The 16,148-nt window shown below is 44.8% G+C and overlaps 1 protein-coding gene across 2 annotated transcripts in view; it reads right to left on the reverse strand.

The window, feature by feature from the left end:
- The window catches only part of TRIO (trio Rho guanine nucleotide exchange factor), a 238,077-nt gene that overhangs the window by 211,437 nt on the left and 10,492 nt on the right, over positions 1-16,148 (reverse strand). For both annotated transcript variants that reach the window (XM_040630542.1, XM_040630543.1), the window contains exons 3-6: positions 10,922-11,114; positions 7,934-8,446; positions 6,269-6,391; positions 1,901-2,092 (exon numbers count right to left, since the gene is read on the reverse strand). In XM_040630542.1, coding sequence (XP_040486476.1) covers positions 1,901-2,092; positions 6,269-6,391; positions 7,934-8,446; positions 10,922-11,114 — 1,021 coding nt within the window. The remainder of the gene's footprint in view (positions 1-1,900; positions 2,093-6,268; positions 6,392-7,933; positions 8,447-10,921; positions 11,115-16,148) is intronic.

A 16,148-nucleotide genomic window follows, 5' to 3' on the forward strand; every position in this document is an offset into this window, starting at 1 on the left:
TGTCTCAGATTTATTTATATCATCTTCACGGAACTTTCTGAGAGCCCACTACCAATTTGCACCCTTGTACTTCCAGGGGTCGCTGCACCCCATGATATGTTACCATTCCAGATGACCTCTATACAGGGACAGACGGCTCATCCTCCCACCCGCAGTGATGTCCAGGGAGCAGTACACCACTACTCTGGACAACGATAGGGAGCAGAGGTGAGCAGGGTGCTGTTTTCTGCTGAAGGGGGTTCCTATTACTTTTTTTAAAAACCTGTTTTTGTGTGTGAGCTTTTTTTTATTCTTTATCATAAAGCCAATTAAATGCGTAAGTTTAGGAAGGTGAAAATCTAACTATGGAACCTGGAAGTCCCTCTTCACAGCTTTCACGTGAGGCTACTAAGACTTTTTTCTCTTTATACTCCATTTAGTTTCTTCTCTTGCTTCACACTTGAAAGGTTTCTAGAGTCGAGATCACTGCTAATTACGGTCTTATGCAATGTTCTCGTTGCCTTGCCAAAACCCTGGGCAAGCTGGGACCTTCATCTTACCTTTACTGACTTCACTCCTCAACAGGGGCTGTTTCTAGATTACAGAGAGATACTATTTCCTTCTTAGCGGCATCAGTACAGATCCATAGGAATGTAGTCTCCCCCCAACACCAAAAAATTCTCCCTATCAATATTTCTCCCTTAAAATAAGGCAACCACTCGCTTCTTCCCCATATGTCTTCCTAGCAGCTAAAAGTCCCTGTGTTGTTTCTCCACAACTGGAAAAGCTATGTGCCTGCCCAGCACACTCTCCACTACTAAAGTCTGAGTCATGAGCAAGCCCTTCCCTTGTGCTACTTTAGAGTGTTTGCTCAAGCAAGCTTGCTGGAGGACTGCAGAGGTGTGGGGAGTGCTATGGGCATACACTGTATGTTACCTCTTCCAGTATTGTGACCAGCACATCAGCAAATGAAGCCAATGCGAAGTCTGAATCCATACAAAGAATTTCATGAATATGAAAGACACTGTAAGCTGCCCACCCAAAAGCCACTTTTCAACCCTAGCCCCTGCTGGCAGCACCTGTCTACCACTGTGGAGGATAAGAAGCCACATCCACCTTTTCCCACCCTCCCGGGGAGCTAGAACATGGGCCTGCACCCCACTCCTGGTCAGTGGGAATGGAGGCGAGGTGTCCTGGGATGGAGGGACCTCCTGAAAAGAATGATTCCCTGATAAAAGTGACAGGCACCACCATCCCTGACTACAGTGGACACCGTGGTTGAGGTGCAGGGGCTGTGGCAGCATCTCTGTGGCCGTGACAGGAAGGCCAAGACAACCCCAGAGGAGCAGACCCCAGCCCTGACATCGCTGGATGGCTAGAACTCCCTAGACTTTGCCACTTCTTATTCTGTGAGCAAAGCAAACCCCTGATATTTACACCTAATACTCAGGCATTGTTACTTGCTGCCAAAGCACCCACCAGAATACTAAAGTGACAGTACCGAGGAGGAAGAGAGAGGAGGGAGGGGAAGGAGAGTGGGGAGAAGGGAGAAGAGGGAAAAAGAACAGTGGCTACCACTGATTAGTACCTACTGTATACCAGGCACTACACAGACTACCTAATATGAATTATCTCATTTACATGAGAAAACACTCCTCTCCAGTAGATACTTTTATTTCCACTTTACAGCGGAGAAAACCAAGGAACAGAGAGGTCAAGTAACTTGCCAAAGATCACATAGCACAAGGTCAGAGAGCTGGGGTTTTAGCTCACAGCTGCCTGACGTCAGAGCGCACATTCTTAAGCATTGTTAGGTGTCGCACACAAAAGTCCCCCTGGGATCTGGCTGCGGGCTGGGAGGGTACTGGGGAAGAACACGTTCTGGTCACCATCTCGCGGGCCGCAGGTCCCAGGCACTGACCTTTTCAGCCTTCTGGTGGAAAATGGAGGACATGTCCAGCAAGGTACTCCGCTCATCCAGGGCTGCCGCAAATGCCTTCCACTCCTGCTCCAGCTGATTCGCGATCTGCTTGATCTGCTGAGAGGCGTAGTGGCCAGACTCTACCAAGCGATTTGCCACCGACATGATGCGGTTTATATTTACATACACGTTCTGCGAAAGGGGGAGAGAAAGAAGGTTGTCAGGGGAAGGCAAACAAGAGGCTTCCTTGTAGGAACCGTGGATGACAGCACTTTCTGAAACACAGCCCACTAACTTCAGTTCTATTTTTAACAGAATCACCTGGTATAGAACAGTGTACATATTTGCTGTCTGATTTCCATAAACTCTAAATATTGGTTTCAATTTCTATTTTTACAACTGCAAAATTACAAATCAACGCGCTGAGAGGCAGACTGGTGGGCACAAAGCAATCAAGTACACAAGTGGGCACACAAATATACTCTTACTCACTCGCTGGCTCCGAATCCTGGAAAGGGTCCAGATGGCGAGCCTACCGAGAAGCACTCACCCAGAACTGAGAAAACCCAACACTGCCGGTTTTAACTAGAACCCAGGAACCGCATGCTACACACTGAGCAACCACAGGCCGTTCTGTGTGGAAACAAGCTCTCCCGTCTACACGAGCCCAAGCTGTCTGTGTGGGGCCGAGAGAGAATCCTCTGCAGACAGATCTACTTTCTCCATGGAAGAGGAACTGAGGCACAAAGGGGAACATGGCTGTGTGCAAACTTTTAGTCAAGTTTTCTACTCTGTGGAAATGCCCATCTTCAAGGCCACTAGTTTACTGCAAAACTAACAGTGTGAGGCTGAAAAAAAGTACACATTCATCCCTCAACTAGTTCTCGTTGTTATGCTCCCTTCCGCCTAGTCACCTTTGAGGCTGTGAGTCCAGTAGAGGCAGCGGTGGGGAACGCACGCCTTCAGCACACCCCAGTTTTGTCCTTCTTCATCACAACATTGCTCCCCTTGATGGGTCCCCCCAAATCATAGACACCTCGTTGTCTCCTCCCAATTGTGCCGCTAAATTTAATTACCCAACCTGTCCAAACCTCTCTCCCTTTCTCCTGCCTCCTCTCCCCTCTCCCCGTGGTCCTCTAGGCCCCTCTCCCACCGCACATAACCCACACGGCCTCCTCACGGTCACCTCGTCTGCAGCCCACCCAGGGAGCCCCCTGAAGAACACACTTGTCCATTCTTTCTTTATACCATCTCCTACTCATTTTTGTCTTTCCACTTTGACCCAAATCAAAACTAGATGGAGTCACTCCAGGATTAGAGAGCCACAGACTCCAGCCTCTGAGCTCCTTTTCTGGGTGCACCTGCAGGCTAGAATCAGCTAACAGATGACCAGTGTCTAAAGTGGCAGGGAGAGAGGGCACCTGCGAAGCTGTGACAGTAAGCCAAGGCCACGGTCAGTGGGAAACTGGCCTCCCTGGCTCTCAGGGCAATGCTCTAGCTAATATCCTTTAGTCAAAACTAATGCCTCTCCTTCCCATATGTGTTCTCTCCCTCTGGTTGCCAGTGACTAGAATCACTCATCTTTGTTTTGTTTGTATCATTAAAGAGGAAGACCAACCCCAAAGGTGCTGGGAAGGGCATATGCAATGCCCTCTGTTAGAATCCAGAGCAGAGCTCTCCATTCAGACGGCCCCGCTGTGGGAACCACTGAGGGGACTCGTTCCCACCAAGACTCTGTCACCGTGTCCTGCAGCACTCTCAGATCCTCAAACTGTACTGTGCGTGGAGGGTGTGTGGATTATACGCTTCCTGTGATTCCATCACTGACTACACAGATAAGGGAACGTGGCGGCACGCACCCGATCAACACCCTAAATGCAAACGCGGTGATAGAGAATTCCCTCTGTTAACGTACCTGCCTCTAGTGATCACAGCTTTTTTTTTTTTTTTGATTTTTTTTTTTTTTTGATTTTTTTTTTTTTTTGATTTTTTTTTTTTTTTGATTTTTTTTTTTTTTTAAGATTTTATTTATTTATTTGAGACAGAGAGAGAGAGGAAGCACAAGCAGGGTGAGGGGCAGAGGGAGACACAGGCTCCCTGCCGGAGCAGGGAGACCACCATGGGGCTCCATCCCAGGACCCTGGGGTCATGACCTGAGCCGAAGGCAGATGCTTAACCCAAAGAGCCACCCATGCGCCCTCATCACAGCTTTTTAAAAGTACCTGTGATAGTACAATGAGCAGAATCGTTGGCACCCCTCAACGTGCTTTAGGGACTGTCAACTTTGCCTATCGATAGTTAGCATTTTCATTTTGTCAAAAAATGTTTAAAACACTCTGGGAAGCACAAGAAAGGGCTGACAGTTAACAGGCCCTTGGTCGGCATAAAGAAATGTCCTCGCTGGGTACCAAGCACTCATGGAAGGGTGGAGGACAAGGGGCCGGACAGGCCTGGAAACTCTCCTGGCAGCTGCCACCCACCGTGGCACAAGGTTACCATGCTCTTCCAATTAAAACTTTAACTTAGAGGGGCGCCTGGGTGGCTCAGTGGGTTGAGTGTCTGCCTTCGGCTCAGGTCATGATCCCAGTGTCCTGGGATGGAGCCCCATGTCGGTCTCCCTGCTCGGCAGGGAGCCTGCTTCTCCCTCTCCCCCAACTTCTGCTCTCTCTCAAATAAATAAATAAAATCTTAAAAAAAAAAAACCAAAAACAAACTTTAACTTAGAAAAGTAACAGAAGTTTATTGTAAGGAACCAGAAAACAGATTTAAACCAAAAAAAAAAAAAGGACATCACCCATATTTTTAAGTTTATTTTAACAATGTTTTCAATTGGTGATAACATGACTGTTAATAATTACCATTTATCAAGTACTTAGTATGCATTTAGCACCATCTTAGTGTTTTACATATGCAGAGGAAATAAAATTATGGAACTCCATGAAAGGAGATATAATCCCCACTTTACAGATTAGGAAACTGAGGCTCGCAGAGAGTGAACAGACTGCCCAAAGTCACATGGTAACTGGAAGGCTCAGATTAGAAACTTCTGCATTCCTAACCCACCCAGTGCTCCTGTCTTCTACACCATACTTCCCATTTTCTCAATCCTACGTGTCCCACTAATAATGCTGGGGGGTGGGGGGGATGTTTTCTGTTCTCGTTTTTCTAAAATATATTTTAGTATTTCTTGTTTTTATAGTATGTGATACAATGGACTAAACGCCTTCCACCATTAGCTGCAGTTTCATAATAGCTTGAAGAATTGGTAAAAATTTCTTAGGAAGAAATTCTAAGACGGTTCCTCCAAAAGTAACATTTTGGCTCTCTTTAACCTATGCCCAGGTTTGAAATTTTAAACCAGAAATTCTCTTACCTCAAACTCTAGAACAGATACCAAACTTTTTTGATGGAGTCTATTACAAAAATTTCATTGCTAGATGTTATCTTTGAAACTACCTAAACTGGAGCACTCGGTTGTCCAAACTTTAATTAAATGGCATCTTACTGACTTAATTTAAACAAAGACCCTGTCTTCGTACTGCTTCAATGCTCTGTAACAAGTGTTGTTAAGGCCCAAGACTGTTTAATTCTCATAAGACCAGCTCAAAGTCCAAACCAAACTCCTGGTCCCTGAAAAGGAAATTTCTAGAAGGTTAACTATCTACAGAAATAAAATATATCCTGTAGAACACAGTGTTTTATTTTATATTAACAACTCCCAAAAATGTAACAGAAGTACTATTTAGAATTGTTTTTTTGTTCTTTTATTTAATGGTCCTACAACAACCCAACACTGGTCACAACAGGCCAAGGGAGTCAAGTGCATCAACCTCAAGCAGAGCCAGGGTATTCCAGGCATGGCCCATGTCCAGACCCTAGTACTTCAGTTCAACTTGAAGGGAAATCTCATGTTTTAAGAGAACTGGAGTATGTCCTTGAGGTAGAAAGCAGGCAGGCTGGCTTATTTCTTCCTCATGAAGGGCAGCCAGCAAATTGACGGCAGCTCTTCTCAGAACATCCATGTGGCCACTGAGCAGCTTTTCTGGAGCCCCTACAGCCTCCTAAGAGGTACAGCACAGGAACCGGTCTCAAAATGATCCGTGTTGAACTGGCCAAGAAACTGGTTCAAGTTTCACTGGTGTGTTTGCTTGTTTTCACATTTTCGTTTGTTTAAAACTTAAAAGAAGCTCTAGATACTGCTAACACGAGGAACTTTGCATGCTCGGAGGTCAGCTGCTACCACCACCAGTTACTCTAAAGGCCCCACATGGCCTCCTGGCAGATGGCTGGGACACCATCTGCATAAATCCCTCCCATCTGCTAGAATCCTCTCACATACAAGACACATCTGTTCGGACGGTGTCTTACCATACAGTTCATGGCGAAGTGGTTGTGCTGTGTCTGGAGCTCCATCGCATGAGGATGGCTGGTCCCAATCTCAGTGTAGCTGTTCAGAAACAGGCCCTTGTTGTGTGTGATCCAGTCAAACATCTACCAGAATGAAAAGAGACAACTTGAAATCACCCCAGAAAGACAGATGACTGGCACAGGCCCAGGAGCAGGGCCAAGCCAATCAAGGGCAGTGTCTTTGCTCTGACAACGTCTCAGGCATTTGGGTCCAAAAGATCCTTGACTTCTGAGTTAGCTGTTCCGAACTTGCACAATCTACAAGAAAGTGTTATCTCATGGGTTCTCTTTGACTGATGAGGAATTAAGAAGAAGATAGGGAACGAGGGGTATTCAAATCCCCCAGGCTAATTAAAACTAATCTTTGACTCTCAACCCAGCCTCCCTGCTATAATGAACTGCTTGACTGGCCACACTGCTGCTCAATAAAAGACCTGTCAGGTGAAATGAGGGACTTACAGGTATCTCAATGGGTTCTGCTACGCCCACAGATTACTTACTGACAGCAATTCCACGGGCTACTACAGGATCTTATATGCTTTATTGCAAACAGTATTTTAAAAACTGTGCAAATGCAAATAAAATTTACCATAAAAAGAGAAAGGGCTGGGGAAAAAATTTAATGATGACACCTCTCTCAAGGATCAATACAGATGCTACCTGGAAAAGGATGTCAATTATGTTGCTCACAAGGAAAACATGGAAGCAAAAAAGAAACAACTATCATTATTTGGACTGATATCGTGACTTGAACCAGAATCCCAGAGACAGTCACCTGTTTATTCTAGTCATTGAAAGGAAGATTTTTCCATTGTCTTTGACAAGGCATTTCTTTAAATATAAGTACACTGACAGGTTACAAGCTTGCCAAACAGCAGTGGTGGACTGTCACTGTTTGAAAGGTCCTTTTGTATCAAAGAATTGTGATGTAGTTTTTTTTTTAACTTTAGAAAATATTCTCCTGTCTGTGAAAAAAATTCAATGAGCTCAAATTAAGAGTGATCAATTCACCCGTGTTCATGGCTTGCAACACAGCCCTCTAACTAAGTGTCCTGTTTCCGTACTGCTAAGGCAGAGTCAGCTGGTAACACAAGCATCCACTTGAACCAGCTGTTTTGTCTGGAGCACGAGAATAAAATGAGGCCATACGTAATCAATGCCAGTATTTCCCAGAAGCTATTCTTTTTAACACCTTATTCATCTTTTATTTTAAAAGCATGGTCAATAATAGATCAGGATGGTCTTGTGTCACTGGCTTTATAAGAGTGGAGCAGTAGCTAGGGGCAAAACACATACCTGCATAATTATTGCTTCCCATGATATCAGTTCTACAAAGCTTTCACTCCTTTAACTCAAGATACCCTTCTCCGTCTATCTCATAGGCATGCTAAACCAAACTGTCAGTAATTAAGAACTCAAAGCTCCTAAAATAGCCCTGGCCTGCACCACGAGGGAAGCTGGAAGGCAAAGTGAGGGCAGATCGCTGGAGTGAACCAATGCCATGAGCGTGCCTTACTCTTCCTCCGCCCTCTCTCCCGACCAAAGCAGCCCCTCTGGCTGCTGGGACCCAACGGTCCAGGAAGCCCTCCCTGTCTCATTTTAACTTCCCTCCCTCTGCTCCTTTACCTTTTCAGCGTCCTGCTCAAACAGCCTCAGCTGAAAGCACTGATCCAGCTTCAGTTTTCGTACGTGCCACATCTGGTGCAGATGCTGCCGTGTGGAGTGCAGCCTGTCCAACATGGCAGACACCTTGGGTAGGAGGCTCTGCAGGTCCGCATTGCCTGACCCGGAGTTCTTTTTGGGAAAGCTGTCACTGCTCTGAATCCTCTGGAGCAGCTTTTGTCCCTCTAAATCCAAGTCTTCTATGGGGGCCTTAATCACCTTCTTCTTCAGCTGGGAATGTTCCTCGATCATATTCCGAGCCCCCTCCAAATCCTGAGGCAATTCTTTCTTGGCTAGGATGTCCTGAAGTTCTTCCAGCCGAGAGAGCATGTGGGTTGCGTTGCTAATGTAGTCTTCAAAAGCAACTCTGATTTCAATCCATTCCTCATGGTTGTATTCCAAGCAGCCATCAAACTCGGGAGTTAGCTGAGAAGGATCAACTACTTTGGTAAGGCCTTCTAAAGAGACCATATTTGTCTTAAGGGGAAAAAAAATCATGTATGAGAAGATGAACCAATTTTCTGTGGCCTTATCATAATGCAATGTGCAATACTTACTTACAGATTTTCAAACATAAAGCAAGTAATCTCTTTACAGAAAACATACCTTGTTCTGGCCCCATAAAAACAAATGTAGATGAAAGAAACATTACCAGTATAGCAGTGAAAGAGAAGTCCACTGGAACAACACGCTAGTTAGAATACCTAAAATTATAGGACATGTATCTCATGAGAGCTAAAGAAATGAGATTTCTTTCCAAGAATGTGGAAATTAACCTGCTATTGTAGGCACATTAACCGGGAAATGTCTTAAATCGCAATACATAGCAGATGATTTAGAAATCTTACTTTCACCAATGCATTCTCTCTCATCCGCCCACTCTACCATCTCACTCCCAACAGAGAACTCTGTAGAGGCCTCCTGCTCTCTGCAATCAAGCCAATGTCTTGCTCACGGGCTTCCAAAACCCTGAGAAGTGCCACCTCCCTCTGAGGACACGTATTTGTGAGCTCTTCAGTCAGTGACAAACATGCTCCAACCAGACCACAACCACGGCTCGTCTTGTCCTACCTCCACCTCTCATCAAGCAGCAGATGACGGATATGAATGACTTTTTGAAACTTTCTAAAATATACAAAGGTTAGCCGGACAGGGCATAGAAGCTCTTGCCATAAAGCTAAAAACAGAGGGAATGTTTCATTCATTGCAATTATCTGCCACAATTCCTAGTAGAAGGTTGTACATTCCAATTCGCGCTACATTCCAATCTAACAGTGACCAAGTTTTAGTCCTTTACAATCTAGGCAAAAATCTTAACCTCACCCTACCTACACCATGTGCTGCAGGATTACTATCAACATTGTGCCTCAAGGAAAACACGGGAGTGGGAGAGGGTCATTAAATGCAAAGACAAAGTTAAAGGAAAAAGATCTGTAGCCTGAGAGCCTTAGAGAAACCTGGAACTGCATCAGCTCCACGCTGGCTGGCATGAGAACCTGCAAAAAGCGACAGAGCTAGGAAGAAGGGCTGCTCCTAGTCCAGCACTTTCGCTTGCAATGTGACTGCAGGTTCATTCCTGTCTCATCTGTCCAGACTTTTAAAATAATGTCCACGGAACTAATCACTTCACAGAGAGAGGCTGGTAACAATGCAGAGACAATAAGTTCAATAGAAAAGCTGGTATAGGTAACTTTAAAGGCCCAGAGGAAGATATGAAAATTAGACTAGCAAACACCTATGTGCATCATATCACTAAAGCATTGTTTCTGCTTAATGCATGTATAATTAAAAGCAACACACTTTAAATTCTGCATCAAGAAAATATTAAGACCCAATAAACTGTCATCCAAAATCACTTCTTAGCTATGTGAAGATAAAGGCTTACTGGTTTCATCTTTTACCTAAATCTCTTGAATGCAGTTTCAAATTCAAATTCAAACTAAATTCAGATTTCAGACTGAAAATCAGTACCACGGCACGAGATTTAAAAACGCAAGTAATGCACACGTGAGAACACTTTGAAAAGTTAACATGGAACACAGAGCTTAAGAATTAACAGTGTGCGATGTGCTTGATACGACTGTTGTTTTTTACCTTGACACACGTGAATACATTCACTGAAACCCACTGTTGGGGCAAACTTGCTAGAAGCAGCACAAGCTACTCAATTATGAGATCTTATTAGAAAACATTCTGTTACAGAATATGGCATGAATCAAGTCTGAAGCTGGCCAGAACACTTTCTTCCCATGATCATCTCCTTACACTAACTGCATCAAAGCCCGGGCAGAGCCTTGGTAGCTGAAGGAGAGGTGAAGGAGAGGTGAGGGTGGAAAGGAACAGAAGTCAGCAGGTTGAGGCTTCTTTCACACGCCGTCTGAGAGACAGCGACCTCATGCACTGCTGAATTCAGAACTCTGCATAGTTTTTAAAGGAGTATCTCCCTTTTCATAAATGAGAGAACTGATGCATGAAATACAGAACAGATCATTCTCTCCATTATCAAAGACAAGGTGAAAACTCAGTTTCTTCCAGACACGTGGAGTTGGGTTTCTCTCCCTAACATTGCCTTATTTCCAAGGCTAAGGCAATGATGATGAATCTGAGGCCACATAAAGCCGCCTGGACAGAAGCTGTTTTATCAAGAGAAGTAAGAGGGAACCTCTTTCTATGGTACACGCCTTACACCTTAGCAGACCCACCACCCAAAACCAAGAGAACTAAAACCTAAATCACTCTTGGGTGAAATAATCTAGTAGGATAATGTGATAAATGAACTGAATTTTGTTGTTTTATGCAATAACTAATTTTACATGCCATATGTATGTAAGATGTGCAATTCCCATCAATATGTGGTTTTAAAAATCTATTATCTAAAATAATTAGGAAAAAGTCAACTTTTAATAAACCACACCTATCGGTTTAACTGGTCTGGCTACCCATGGAAGTTACCTCAAATTCAAATTTAGAACTGCCAAAATTAGTCCTCTGTTTCTGCCAAAAGTTGTCTGGCTTGATTATCAGTGCAACATGAATGCAGCAGGGGAAGGACTCTTGCAGGATCTTCAGCAGAGGTTTAATGGAGTCCCACTTGGACCCACGCATGTCCACGATCACTGTGAATCCCCGCTTGCAGACCTCTTCACTAGAGAAAAAGAAAAAAACAGGTTTAAATCACGCCAGTCCTTCTCTGGTCAGAGTCCCACCAGGTGAGGCTGACTCTGCGTCCTTCTTCCTGATGTGGGGGGGGGTTGGGGGAGGGGAGGGGATTTCTCATCTTTTGTGTATTAAATGATCACATACATTGTCTAGGAACTATTACAGCAAAGGTCCTTGATGAGCACTAATGGGGACAGACCCCTAACAGTGTGTACAGAGTCCAGGTGGAGAGGGTGACAGACCAATAAATAGCAGTCACAGGAACCTCCGAGGATCACAATTGCTGAAACCACCCGTACCAGTGCAACTGGTGATGGTGGGAGATTTCAACGTTCCATTTTGTCCCTTTTAACTGGTTCAGGCTCTTGAACTATCTCAGAGGTTCTCCATATATGGTCCACTGATCCCTAGGGGTCCTTGGCACCCTCCTGGCAGGGTCTTTGGGGTAAAAGATTTTCCCAGTAATACTGAGACTTGTTTGTCTTTTTCACCCCATTGTACTGGTGATGCAAAGGCCATGGTGGTGACGAGGCTGACCCTCTGCACCAGCCAAGGCAGTGCTAGAGCCTTTGTGCTCTTCCCCTCCACGTTCTGGCCAATTTAAGCAAACGAAAAAGCCAACTTCTCTTAACAATGACCCTGATAAAGCAAAAAAGATTATTAGTTGTATTAAATCTCAACCCCTGAGTACATGGGAAATACATGCAATGCACTTCTGCAATAAAGAAAATCAAGAGCCAAAATGTCCTTAAACACAGGTTAAAATACTTAGTTGCACTTGGTTGTAACTTCAGTGTTCACGTGGAAGCTTCTAGGAAGGCTTCAGCACAGTCTTACGCTTAAGGAACAACCATAACCCTGCGCAGTCCGTGCAGGCTGCTGATCCTGGTGCCAGACGTGAGCCAGATAACGACTGTGCGCGAGGTATACGGAAACACGCCGAAGAGAAACACGCCGAAGACCCCGAGCGCGTAATGACAGCTTCAGGTTTTCACCCAGCGTGAAAGTAAAGTCACTGGACATTTTTCTGCCTCAGGTAATCACTAGAGAAACTAAAAACTGTTTATAGTTATAAATTCATATAGTTTATAAACTAAAAACTCAGAAAACTAATTGCTATCATTAAGCAATGTTAAAAAGGCAAAATAAATTAAGTCAAAATTAAAACCAATTTCATGCTCTCTTGCATAAGCCTCCTCCTTTACCCTTCCCCTCCCCATCCCCACAGGAACGCCATTCTTTCCCTTATCTCGATACCCGCCATCGCAGTAACTGTCGCTCCAAATTTCACAGACGTAAAGTTCCTGTCACAGCTACATCCATGTAAGAGGCATGTCACAAAAAAAATTCTAAAACACCAGTCTGTGGGGCTAGAACCTGAGTAGATGGCAGCGCAGGGGCTGGAAACACGGTGTGGAAGGCCATCACGAGAACACAGGCTGACAGCAGCCCAGCTTCTCGCTCAAGGGTGGAAACTGCCGAGAGTGGTTTGGTGAACTCCTGCCTGCAACTCCTATATGAAGACGAACTCTAAATGAGTTAACACCTGGCTCAGACACCCCTCATGATATCACCTCTCTGTGTCTCCCGTAGGTCCTGGGCCACAAACCAGGGAACAGCATGGCACGGACCTCCTTCACAGATCCTAGAAGCAAACAGGCTTCCAGAAATGTCTCCTCAAATCTCCCAAGTCACTGAAATGAAGCATTCTGGGCCTCTCTGGGCTCTGATGGGGTCTGCAATCTGGCAAGACCAGCCAGAGCAAAGGGAGCCTGTCCCCGGGGAGACATTCTTCCCCGGATGCTCCATCTGCTGCCGCACACCGAAGGCAGGAGACCGTACGCCAGGCCCCTGATGGCCTCAGTGGGTGCTGTCTGCCAGACGGCACTTCGGGCATCGGCCTTCACCGGATCAGGGCACCTTCTGGGCAGCCTGTGTCTCTCCTCACAGAGTGCTACATGGTGTGTACAGAAAACAGCACAGCCCCTCCACTTGGAAGTAACTCCAGGCTGAACAACAGGAACACGTTAGAGAGCACCACAACCAGAAGGTACCTGAGCTTGCACAGTTTACAAAAGGACTCACTATCCACCTTCCTCCACAATCGAACTGACCACCCAGTGACTTCTAAGTAATGAAAATTGCACGTGAACTGGGCTGGGAGGGCACGTCCTTTCAATCCGTCTCTTTATCCAGTTAAAAGCCAGTCTTCTTAAGAAAGCGGTGACTTGCAGATTCCCAAAGCCAATTCTATTCAGGAGCAGTTAATGAACGTGGGCAGCTGTCTCCAGGAGAAGGCATCCATACCACTCCTCCCCCCAGAAGACGCTGCTCGTTGGGACGTGTGACTATCAACCAGGTATTCAGCAGTTTCATCTAAGAACCTCATTTTACCTGTGAGATAATGAAATGTTAGATAAAATTAAGAACCCTTCTCAATGCTGGTCTCTGAAAAAGAGAAACGATCTTTAGTTTCCAGATGAAGAAAGTACCTTTTAATATGAATGTTCATGAACGAATCAACTTAAATCTCACATTATTTCGCTAGTGACAAAAGAGAGTTTATCCGTGTAGCTACTACCAATCATTCTAAAGAAGGCAAAATGCTCTAAAACATAATTAATATAAGGGTAATTCAAACAATAAGAGCAATAAACACCTGGAGATGCACCAAGACTGATGTTATTTTCATCACTGTGTGGGAATCCCAATTAGACCAGCAAGAAGTTCTACTGTCACTTGCTACTCCTACACACAGTTAAAGGAAAGTTTCCTTGCAAATTCATTCTATGAAAGTCACTCTATTATTCCAATTGCATTTTTTTTTAAGAGGGAGGAAGGAAAGGGAAGGTGACCCAAGTAATAATACTCAAACTACTCACCACTGCTCAGATCACACTTATGATTACCTCTGAGGGTAATTTTAAGAGAAACGCAGACAGACTAGAGGCCATGCATAAGAAAAACAAGATAACCAGGCTCTGCAGCACATGTCACAGGGAAAAATATAAGAAGCGAAGCAGGAAAGATGGAAATTATCGTACTTTTTCTGAGGGAGCTACTGTGCATCAGGCACTGTACTGGGCATGTACGTAAGTAATCTTACTCCACACTCAACAATGATCCCAAGAAGTACACATTACTATCACATTTCGTAGATCAGAAAAAGAAAAGTAAAAGTAACAGCTGGTCTGATTGTGCCGCCCATGTTTTCTGTATGCCGCGCTTCTCCACATCTGGGAACGCGAGGCCCTGCAACTATCCAGCTGAGGGGCGGGGCGTGGTGGAAGACCACCTTCACAGCGCAGAAACTGTCAGGAGCAATGGACAGGAAAAGAAGTCTCACGGCCCCCAGGATGATTTATACCACTCTGGAACTATGGCAACAAATAACCAGACTTAAGTGCGAGCAAACCCACAAGTCAAAAAAAAAATTCACACACCATCATATTTTGCTAACGATTTTCTTGGCCCTATTGCTCGGCTCTAACAAAATAATGTTCCCGCCACCAAGCGCGCAGTGGGGCGGAATAGCTCCTGGATGGCCAGGGTAGACCCATGGGTTTTGCTGCCACTTTTCTCCGTTTGGACCACAGTGAAATTTCCCCAATATCCCTTGAGGAATCTATCATTTACGTCTTAATCCTACTTCTCTTATCATTAACCCAGGACAGGCGAAGTGACATTTCTTGCCACCTGGAATTGTAAATACAAAAGCAAATCTAGGCAATGAAGGGGCTGTGCTCCACCGTGGAGGGGTCACCCTGCACGCTAAGCATAAATACTTACAGAGAAATGATAGGAGGCTTGGGACTTTTTTATTCCAGGGGGAAACTCAGAGAAAAACAAGACTGGCAAAATCTGGTCATCGGTGAAGCTGGATGGCAGGTATGTGGATGTCTGCTACGCTGTTCTCACTACTTTTGTGTTTGCTCACCATAATGAAGTTTTGTGGGCTTAAGTGGGTCATCCAGATGATCCAAAATATACCTGAATCAACTTTTTTTATGATATCAATGAAATAAAGAAAATTTTAATAGTTACAATCAACACATTTTTAAACCAGAAAGCCAACTGCCAAAATTATATACAGTCATTCCATAATTACACTGTATGACAAGTATCACTTTAATTGGCAGAGATTTTTACAATGTCCTCTGTATTTGTTTCTTTTTCCATCATTAGCATACTACCTAGCACACAGTCAGAACTCCGTAAGTGGTCATTATCAACTCTACTGTTATTTATATAAATGATAGTGAGTAGTACAGAACCTCTAAAGCCCTTTTCAATTCCATGGTTTCAACAGTTCAACACCAGAGTAAGAGGAAAGGGTAAACTTTTCCATATATGAACACAGGGCTCTATCGCGTTGCCACTGATGATGCAAAGTGATGGTTTTCTTGTAAAGGATGCCCAAACAGGAAAACCCAACAACTTCATTGGCAGGTCAGATATCAACAGCAAAAGCGGACTTGCCTCAGCCACAGCAAGGAGGGCTTACAAACGGGCACTACTGTCCTCCATGCTTGGTGTCCACCAAAGTGGGTCAGCAGTGCCCCAACCCATGTACCATGGCAGATGCATTACACTCCCCTCAACCTTCGAGAAGCCATTAATCCTGCTACTGACCACCTTTTATTATTCTCTTGCATCACGTGTTCATGAACGTTACTGTCTACTCTAGCCCATGTATAATGACCGAGTTTTCTTCCACACGCCCTCGTTTCGTCTCTGAGGAGACGCCTCCTGCCTCTAGCACATCGATTATGACCCCTTTAGTATGCGCCTTTCCTTCTCCTTACAGGGAAGCACCCCTCCAACCCCAGCACACCCAGTTGCTTATTGCAGGCATGTCTAAATCCTTGGGTTGCATCACAGCGGTAGTCTCTTTTCCAAAAAGTATCTGGAAAATAAAGCTTTGTCTGGTCTTGGCGTTCTTCAGCACCCATGCTAACGACCACCCTATCCTTAGGGGGTCTCGGATTGAATGGGCGTACCCAAACTTGGCATATTAGCC

This window comes from Ursus maritimus, unplaced genomic scaffold (assembly GCF_017311325.1).
Source record: "Ursus maritimus isolate PB19 unplaced genomic scaffold, ASM1731132v1 scaffold_15, whole genome shotgun sequence".
Lineage (NCBI taxonomy): Eukaryota > Metazoa > Chordata > Mammalia > Carnivora > Ursidae > Ursus > Ursus maritimus.